This window comes from Sebastes umbrosus, chromosome 4 (genome assembly GCF_015220745.1).
Source record: "Sebastes umbrosus isolate fSebUmb1 chromosome 4, fSebUmb1.pri, whole genome shotgun sequence".
Lineage (NCBI taxonomy): Eukaryota > Metazoa > Chordata > Actinopteri > Perciformes > Sebastidae > Sebastes > Sebastes umbrosus.
In genome coordinates, this window is record NC_051272.1 from 11,753,355 (window position 1) to 11,763,591 (window position 10,237).

Consider the following 10,237-nt stretch of genomic DNA (forward strand, 5'->3'; position numbering starts at 1 on the left):
GAAACGTATCTTTTCCCGGATTACGATCGCAGTTTTAAACCCGCGATTAACGTTAAATTGAAACAAAAACTACAAAACAAAAACGCAACAAAGCTACTTGGCTATGTTTAGTAAAACATAGGGCTGTCAAAGTTAACACAATAATAACACATTAACGCAAATTTGTTTTAACGCCACTAATTTCTTTAACGCATTAACACAATTTAGAGTGAAGATACTGGTATCATATGAAACTAGAAAACCTAATGAATCCATTGGTACCAACCATGTCATACTAGCTTGTCATGAAGGAGGTCTAATAACGCTCCAAACTTACAGTACATTTTGGCGAGGAAAAACTGGCATGGCCATTTTCAAAGGGGTCCCTTGACCTCTGACCTCCAGATATGTGAATGAAAATGGGTTCTATGGGTACCCACGAGTCTCCCCTTTACAGACATGCCCACTTTATGATTTAATTGTGATTAACTATGGACAAAAACGCAATTAATCACAATTAAATATTTGAATCAACTGACAGCCCTAGTAAAACATCCTGGTGTGTACTTAAGACCTTTGTGTATGTAAAATAATAACAGAGTGAAAAAAACCTGAATTTCCCCTAAAGGGATTAATAGCATGCCTTCTTATTCTTCTTTTTTCTAATTCCACAACTGCTTTTTAACAAAGTGAAACATAATGTTCACCCCGATAATGTCCATACAGTCCCTCACTACTCTAGCAGGGCTACAGCTACGTTTCATTAGCAGGCAGTACAGTGTTTGTGACCAAAGGGGGTGCTGTGACTCACCAGAGATTTAGCGATGCAGTACTGCTCTCCAACATAACAGAAGTCTCCAGAGCCACTGGTCTCAAACCAGATGTGGTCCCCGAACTGGGCGTTGTCCTGCGACGGATAACAAACATCTGTACAGCAACAATCTGACCATTTAAACATAATATAAAGATAAAATATAAACCTGACATTTAAATATCAATGTAAAGGTCTTAACAAGTCATGTTTGTTTTTAAAGGGAACACCAGTTGTATCAAAGGTCCATATTATTCAGACAGTTTGAGTTCACGTTACTGGAATTACCTGCAGTTAATTGCCTTGTATTCTTTATCTATGATGCTAAAAAGATGAGAAAGAAATCCAGCTCTCTCATTGATTGGGCGGCTGTGGCTCAGAGGGTAGAGCAGGTCGTCCACCAATCCTAAGATCGGTGGTTTGATCCCCAGTTGCTCCGGTCACATGTCGATATGTCCTTGAGCAAGACACTTAACCCTAAATTGCTCCCGAAGGCATAGGCATTGGTGTGTGAATGAGTATTTAGATTAGATCCTGATGGGCAGGTTGGCAACTTGCATGGCAGCGTCTGCCATCAATGTATGGGTGAATGCTGACATGTAGAAATCATCTAGAAAAACGCTATATAAATGCAAGTCCATTTACTATTTGATTGAATGCTGCTGAATGTTGATTGGCTGCTTCAGTAACTGGTGCGATTGATAACAAAAGATGAGAAGTGACTCACGCTCCAGTCGACGGTGCTGTTGGATCCCTGCAGCGGGTCGGTCTGTCCGGACGTCGACACGTTGGGCTGAGTCGCCACGTGCTCCTGCAGACCTGACTTCGCAATGGCTTTCCTGAAACAACAAGAGGACAGACAGAGAACCTTTTAAGGAAACAGACTTCAGATCGGTTTGTATGTATTATTAGTTGGGCAGTTTGTCAGGTTAATGTTTTCCCTTGTAGTCACTTCTGTAAATGATGGTTCATTCCCACACAGCTGCAGGGACATTGGAGTTCCTGCTGCACACAACATCTAGAGAAATTATTCTTATTTCACCTAAAACAACAAGTTTTATGGAGCAAACTAAATGTTCTTTGAGTTCCCTCAAGAGCAAAAATAATGCATCATATGGCTTCTTCTACTGGTTTAATTATTATATAGAATAAGCAGCACTGTAGAAGGATTTGATTTACACCTAAGTTAGTTTAGATGACTTCAACCATTAATGATGTTGTTGTTATGGTTACCTGCAGCCTGATATAAATTAAACCCTGATTTAGTGACGTTGAATCTGGTTTTATTCAATCAGCAGCAGATACTCTCTGTTTTTCATACTATATGACCTCCCTGTTTGTGCTCTCATCTCAAGTTATTTGCATTTTTAAGACACAGTGTCCTGTACGCTTCCTGCTCTCTCACACACACATTCATGAACCTTAGCAACAGAGCTCCTCTACTGATCAGTGATCAGTCATGTCATTGTTAGCTGGAGCTGCTAATGAGCTTCAGCTCCATGGAGGATGTTTGTGTCTGACAATCATCTTAATCTTTTCATGCTTCCTACATGCTGCAGGACGTGTCGTCTGAATCTGAAGGTCACAAACTGTCCCTACACGCACAAAATCACCTTTTTTAGACCTTCAATCCACCAAAGACAATCCAACAGAAATAAACTAGATGAATACCCAGGTAGAGGAGGAATTAGCTGATTTAGGTGTGAGGCTGATACAAGTTTAATTTTGACATAGTTACAATGAACCTCTAGTACTTCAAAATAGGTTGTGGACCTGCTGTCAGCAGAGAAGAGAGAACATTACAACAACTTGTTGCACCTTGCACAGCAACCTGTTGCACCTGTCAGATGAGCTTAGTCCCTTATTCAATTACATTACATTAACTCTTATTACTGTAACAAAGTCATTTTTCGTGTACTTGTACTTTAAAAAAAAAAAATTCAGTTCCTCATTGATTGAATCATTGATGCTGAATGTTGATTGGCTGCTTCAGTAGCTTGTGCATTTGTTACAAAAGAGGGTCATGTCTAGAAGGTAACCCGCAAGTTGCGAAATCTGATCTGCAAATCTCTCTCGAGATACAATATCCTAACTTTAACTATTCAAGATCAATTGTCTAACCTTAACCATCTCGCGAGAGTTTCCCAAAATCGCGGGTTCCCTTCTAGACATGACCATTGCTAGTGCAACAGCTTAGGTCCATGTGTACTTCCTGTCAGCTGATGTCTTTCACATACACTGTAACAGGATAAAACTGGGACACATTTGGACGTTTATAACTGGAAACGGTCGGTACGTTGATATTTAATGGAATTTATTTTTTATTTCCCTTTTATAAAAGTGAGATACATTTTATGCAACCTATTTTTTTACTTTTATTTAAGTAGCCTACAGATTTACAGAAGTACTTTTACTTGAGTACAAGTACTCTCTTTTCACCTCTGATCAACACCACCTGTGATATTAACTTTTATCACTGCACCAGTACATTCACTGTGCTTATATATTATGTTATATTGTGGATTTCCAGGTTTGCAGTTTGTATTCTGACCGAAACTTATATTTTAGGAGAATAGAGTTAACGTGTTTCCCACAATAAACAGACAACAGTAATGATTGGACCACAATTTATTGTCAGGATCTGGAAGTCGACCTGGTTGCCTCCTTTAAGGATTTTGCGAGTCAGGAAAGAATGCCATATAGGATGTTTAACAACACCGGAAAATATGTCCTTATGTGGGACATTAATACTTCTTTCTAAAGTGAAAGGATTGAGGTGGACACACACTGACCTTGATTTCCAGGCGGGTTTTGTAGGAATAACTGCAGCTAGCGATTACTCTGTCAGTATTGTATCAAAATAGACTTGAATCTGTTCTTTAAAAGACTTTTTAGCCATCAGGTGACGTGTAGCTCATTGAGGTTTGTTATTAGTGACATAATTCTGCAGCCACACAGCCAGAACACACAGTTTCTTTCAGTAACGTTATAAGCTCAGCTAAAAGCCGTCATGTTGGAGATCAGGACTACATACAGCATGGAAGCCACTCCAATTCTCCAAGTGGGAGTCGTAGCCGTGGGCTCCCAGCGGGCTGAGGGCCCCGGGGCCCCTGTAGAAGGCCGGGTGGTTGAGTAGTAGACCGAACTCCTGCGGCTGGGCAGCGGGGGGGCCTCTTCCTGGCCAGGGGCTCCCAGCCTTGGAGATGGTGGAGATCCTCCTCCTCTTCCTCTGGCTGGAGGCACGGCGGCGGCTGTAGGGAGCAGAGTCTGCTGCAAACACCTGGGAGGAGTTCCTCCGGAGGCAGCGAGGGGCCCTGATGAGGGGCCCGCCGACGTTGGCGGTAGGATGGGGAGTTTCTACTCTCATCACCTCCAGGGCGGAGGAGGTGGGGGGTGGAGGAGGAGGAGAAGCGCTGATCAGCAGACCAGGGGGTGTCGTCGTCCTCCTCCTCGGCCAGCTGCTCCGCCTCAGACAGCTGGCTGGCTTCTGTATTGGCTGCAGTTGGCGGTGGAGTAATCGCTGTTGTCATCGTCTCCGTCTGAGTGGAGGATGCTGGAGCGTGAAAACATCTCCGGTTGTGGCCCGCCCCTCACCTCCACCTGCTGTTCCCCCGGCAGGTAGCCCCAGCCCCCTCCTCCTCCTCAGCCATCTGGATGAGACTGGCGAGCAGCATGGACGGGCCAAGTAGGTGGGTGTCGATGGTCCGCAGCTTCCCTAGCTTCCTCCTGCACACGGCGAACCTTGGGTTGAAGCTTGGGGTGGTGGTACTGGAGCGCCTGCGAACGTGTCCCGCCCACCTGTTGTCTCTGGCTGACTTTGCCAGACGCCCCCCTCCTGCACACAGCAGCGCCCCCTGCAGCTGGACGCTGGGGCGCCGCCGCTGGCTCAGGGTGGAGGACGGCAGCCCGACGTTGGACCTCCGGCGGGCCTTGCTAGTCGGGACCGCCACCGCTGGGCCTCCGCTGGCGGCAGGATGTGGCCTCCGCACCCGCCTGCAGAGCAGCTTCCTTCCTCTTAAAGTGACGGCGGAAAAAAGTGTCCATGTTGGACGGAGGAGGCGGCAGACTTCTGAAATGCTCCTCTCTGGCTGTTGGGTGCAAAAAGTAGTTAGTCTGGAGTGCAGAGCGATTCAAACCAGAGGCTGATACTGATGCTGGATATTAGATCAAAGAAACTACAGGAAGCTACAGTTTAGTTCAACCATCAAAACTAAAATCAGTTTTCAGACTTATAGAGAGCCGAAGTGAAACTGTGACTTCCAGAACATACAATAGTTGCATAAACTTAGTTTAAGACTGGTCTTGGCCCTAGATTGTCAGGTTAGACTAGTCTGATTAAGCCTGTCTGTTGCATAAATATTAAGAAGTTAGCCACCTCTCACCCTGGCTAAGCCTGAGGTAAGAGCTTTGTTGCTATGGCAACAATCTGTTAGAAGCTCAGTCAGCTAACTATTTCAATTCTTTATTCATTACTTCTAGCTATTTTTTAGCAGAGCTCACACAGTGATCAGTGTTAAACCTAAAATCCCGACGGTTTCAGTTTCTAATATCGGCTGCTGCAGTGGAGCTGATTTATTTTAGGAACACGCTTCATGTTTTCAGAAAGGCTGATGAAAATGAGGGATTGTATTGAGGCTAGGCCGGAAGTCACGTCATGACTTCAGCTCTCTATAAAACTACTGGACCACCTCACTCTGAATGTGATTCACTGCTGTTATAAAGCGTTTACAATCTATGCAGCTTCTTAGAGAAGGACCTATATTATACTGTGGTCTACATTTAATCTGTATCTGACTAAATACAACAAAGTAAATTACCTGATAAAAGAGCTAATCAGAGCTTCATTTCCATGCAACTAGTATCTCCAGAGCACTGTGTCAGCGCTACACAAACAATAGCTACACATATTTATCATTCTGCTCTATACTAAGATCGCCTTCTTTCACTTACGCAACATCGCTAAAATCAGGTCTTATTTATCCATGGCTGATGCAGAGATCATAATCAACGCCTTTGTATCATCCAGACTGGATTATTGTAATGTTTTGCTATCAGGTCTGCCTCATTCTAGTACCAGAAGCCTTCAAATGGTACAAAATGCTGCAGGAAGAATCTTAACTAAAACTAGAAAATTTGACCATATTACACCATTTTTAGCTTCATTACACGCTCCTGATCCACGACAGATCAGACTCTAAAATGCTTCTGATGACCTATAATATTGTAAATGGGCATGCTCCTTCCTACTTGTCTGATCTCCTTAAACCGTATACTCAGATCAGGACTCTCGGCTCTCAGAATATAGGACTCCTGTCTGTTCCCATAGTTAAAAAGAAGTGTCTTATCGAGTGTCTCATCGAGCCCCCTTCCTCTGGAATAACCTCCCTATGGACATCAGACAGTCTGATTCTGTGGAGGCCTTTAAATCCAAACTCAAAACCTCCAGTCTGTCCCTTCCTCTGGAATAACTCCCCTATGGACATCAGACAGTCTGATTCTGTGGAGGCCTTTAAATCCAAACTCAAAACCTCCAGTCTGTCCCTTCCTCTGGAATAACCTCCCTATGGACATCAGACAGTCTGATTCTTTGGAGGCCTTTAAATCCAAACTCAAAACCTCCAGTCTGTCCCTTCCTCTGGAATAACCTCCCTAAGGACATCTGACAGTCTGATTCTTTGGAGGCCTTTAAATCCAAACTCAAAACCTCCAGTCTGTCCCTTCCTCTGGAATAACCTCCCTATGGACATCAGACAGTCTGATTCTTTGGAGGCCTTTAAATCCAAACTCAAAACCTCCAGTCTGTCCCTCCTCTGGAATAACCTCCCTATGGACATCAGACAGTCTGATTCTTTGGAGGCCTTTAAATCCAAACTCAAAACCTCCAGTCTGTCCCTTCCTCTGGAATAACCTCCCTATGGACATCAGACAGTCTGATTCTGTGGAGGCCTTTAAATCCAAACTCAAAACCTCCAGTCTGTCCCTTCCTCTGGAATAACCTCCCTATGGACATCAGACAGTCTGATTCTGTGGAGGCCTTTAAATCCAAACTCAAAACCTCCAGTCTGTCCCTTCCTCTGGAATAACCTCCCTATGGACATCAGACAGTCTGATTCTGTGGAGGCCTTTAAATCCAAACTCAAATCCTCCAGTCTGTCCCTTCCTCTGGAATAACCTCCCTATGGACATCAGACAGTCTCATACTCTGGAGGCCTTAAATCCAACTCAAACCCATCTTTTGCCCTATCTTTCAATTTGTTAGTTGTTCTTTTATTATTCGGCCAGTGGGTTGGTCTCAGTCTCAATGTATAATTTAAGCCTAGCAGTCCTGTTGACGAGAATAATGTTAACTTCAAGCTACTGTCTCTCAATAACCCTATGTTGTTTTATGAAAAAACGCCCTGGCTGCAGCGACGTTGCCCTTGCAAAATAGATAGCACAGATACCGGAAGGGGAGAAGAATGCCGGCTGAAATAGGCAGCCAATGGCAGACGTAAGTTATACCCATAGTCCTCCCAACACGTTCTCATCCCAACTTGTCACATACCGACGCTCCAGTGAGTCAGACTAGGTTTTTCATAAATATATTGTTATGATATATTGGGTGAACGATACTGCAAAGTTCAAAGAAAATATCATGAAGTTGCTAATTTCCAGGATGAACTTGAACACATCAATCACAAATATTGACGACCATTATTCTGCTTTGGGAGTCGATGTTAAAGAAAGACAAACAGGTCTTCTGATTTGATTCCTAGTTGACCTCTGAAAAGAATCACCATACAGGAACATGAATTATAATCACTCAGAGGAAGTGGTGTGTGTGTGTGAGGGGGGGGGAGGCAGCATGTCAACAGGAAGGAACATTCATTAAGGCCACGGCTACCTGCTGGCTTCTTGCCCTCCAAACAACAACATTACACCAGTAATTAGTCTGTGACGACGACCAATAGCACAAAGTCTCATCTCCAGCTGCAGCCAACAGTCAGACTCACTTTAAGACATAAAACAGAAAAGCTGACGTCCTCTCAGGAAAGTGACTTTAAATAGTCAACAAAACCCACATGACGCTGAGTTTACACTATTCTAATAATACAGTGAAACTATAAAACACGTAATAATTCAGCTGTGTTTTGCATGCTGTTCTTTTTTCTTTTTAATTTGCTCTGTGTGCTTTGAAATGATCTCAATAACTGTGTAATATGAATCGTATATTCTGTAACATCTGTCCAGGACTAATTGCTTATTAATGTGCTCTCCGTCCCTGTTAGTTAAATAAACCAATAGATAAAAGAGTTGGTGTGTTTAGCCTGATCCCTGGCTCTAATGACAGCAGCTTATCTGCAGGACGTGACGTGATGAGGAAGAAACTCAGCTGCAGATCAGTGACACACTCACTCTCTCTGCAGGGAAACCTCTCTATTTATAGCACTTCCTCCTCACTTTCACCAGGCAGCCTCACCGTTACCTGTTACCTGTTACTGTCTGAGCAGCAGCCAGTCACAGGGATCAGGTTACTCTTGGATCAGTTCACCACCAGGTGACCTGATGACGCTAAGCAGCCCGTCGACAACAAGTCCTCAAACACAAGTTACAGTAGTAGTCCCCTTAACCTAACTAAGTGGTTTTCTTGCCTAAACCTAACTGTAGACTTTACGTGGCGTACAAATGAGACGCAAAAAGGCTAAAATACCAAGTCATGACACGCAAAATGTCCGTGTAATGTTGTGGTATTTATACGCCTTCCTGTGAGACCGGGTGATATAGTATGTTATCTGAATATTTTACTCTAAAAAACAGTCCAAGAGCACAGAAACTGTATGTATGTGTCTCTTTTATTCTCAAGTGTAATTTATAGTTTTGTTATATTTGCATTTTATAGCGTACAAGCTGTTTTCTGGTCTTTATTGTACTGTATATATTCTGCTTTTAAAAACAAAGTAAACTTTAGTTCCCAGCAGAGCAGCTCTGCTTCTTATCGCTCTCCTTCAGCATGAAACAGAACAACGCTATCAGACAGGCTGCTCACTGATTATGATGCTGTTGTTGGTTTGACAAACAGCAGCAGATGGACTTTTCAGAGAGCTGTAATAAACATGTGGACACACAGAGAGAACTAATGAGTGATGCCGTTTATCAAACACACCTCAGCCTGAATAAATGAGAAACTATCCTGACACACTGAGGTGTTTGCTTGAAAAATGACGAACAAATCATTTTATGATTATTTTAAACATAAAACACGATTTGATTATTATTAAACCTCGATACAGAACTTTTACTGGTATCGATCAAAACACATTATTTGTAAATCACTAGTTTCAGTAAAAATGTTACAGAACTCCCAGAAAACAATCATTGTTTTTTTTTTGTTATGTGCAAATTAAAAATGTGAATAAAAGCACACTTCATGTTAACGGAGCTGCTGAATAAATAAAGGTTCTCTGGTCAGATTTCTAATCTTGTTTACAGGTTTTTCAATCAAATGATTTGATTTGATTTTGTGTTAAAACATCCAACACGTGTGTCCACATATTCACCAAGAAAACTACCAAACAGCAGCACAGATTCAGCATAAAACATGAACATAGAGACACAAAAACTAACTATAATAACTAAGTGTTGCGCGTGAAACTGAAGGAAAATTTCTGATTTGAAACAATATTTTGCTAATTTTTTGACCATTTTATTAAAGTAAATTTCTTGTACTATTGATGGGCTTTAGACAACAACGTTTGCTTTTTTTAGTTAATGTAAAAAAAGAGTTTGTGCAGAAGAAAAACATGTTGTTAAAGAAAAGAATGTTTTTTAAAGAATCAGGTATCGGCAGCTTCAGTAGATTATCAGCCAGCTCTAAATATATAAACAGCTTCTAAACAGAAAAAACACCAACAACACACAGAAGATCATAAATCAACCTGTGGCTGTTAAATAAGATCAGTCAGTCAGTGATTCAGCAGCCAGGTCAACACAGAGAGAGAGAGACTATATATCTCTATAATCTATAATCTATATATATCTATATATCTATAATCTATATGTATCTGAGATGGTCCAGTAGAATAAAACAATAGAATTGAAACAATCCAGGAAGAAATAACTAAAGAAATCACAGAAAACAGTTTAGTTTTATACAACCTGAGAGGAAACGTTCAGTCAGCCGAGGATGAAGAGAAACAACACACAGAGAGAGAGAGAGAGAGAGAGAGAGAGAGACTAAGCTGCTGTTTAAAATAAACACCCATGAAGCTGCACTGAGATCAGATTTAGCTGCTGTGTGTTTCGGTTCATCATGAAGCGAACGGCAACAGGACCAGCCATCTACAGAGCTGACCCGAGATCCAGCTCGTCTACAGTCCTGACCCAGGACCAGCTCATCTACAGAGCTGACCCGGGACCAGAGCTGGTCTACAGTCCTGACCCAGGACCAGCTCATCTACAGAGCTGACC

At 42.5% G+C, this 10,237-nt stretch overlaps 1 protein-coding gene across 5 annotated transcripts in view; it reads right to left on the reverse strand.

Moving 5' to 3' along the window:
- The window catches only part of dgkzb (diacylglycerol kinase, zeta b), a 269,194-nt gene that overhangs the window by 25,225 nt on the left and 233,732 nt on the right, over positions 1–10,237 (reverse strand). For 4 of the 5 annotated variants that reach the window (XM_037766301.1, XM_037766300.1, XM_037766299.1 and 1 more), the window contains exons 2-3: positions 1,518–1,629; positions 791–886 (exon numbers count right to left, since the gene is read on the reverse strand). In XM_037766301.1, the coding sequence (XP_037622229.1) occupies positions 791–886; positions 1,518–1,629 (208 nt within the window). Of the gene's footprint in view, positions 1–790; positions 887–1,517; positions 1,630–3,824; positions 3,942–10,237 lie in introns of those variants that run through there. The other variant, XM_037766302.1, reaches the window with a different exon arrangement.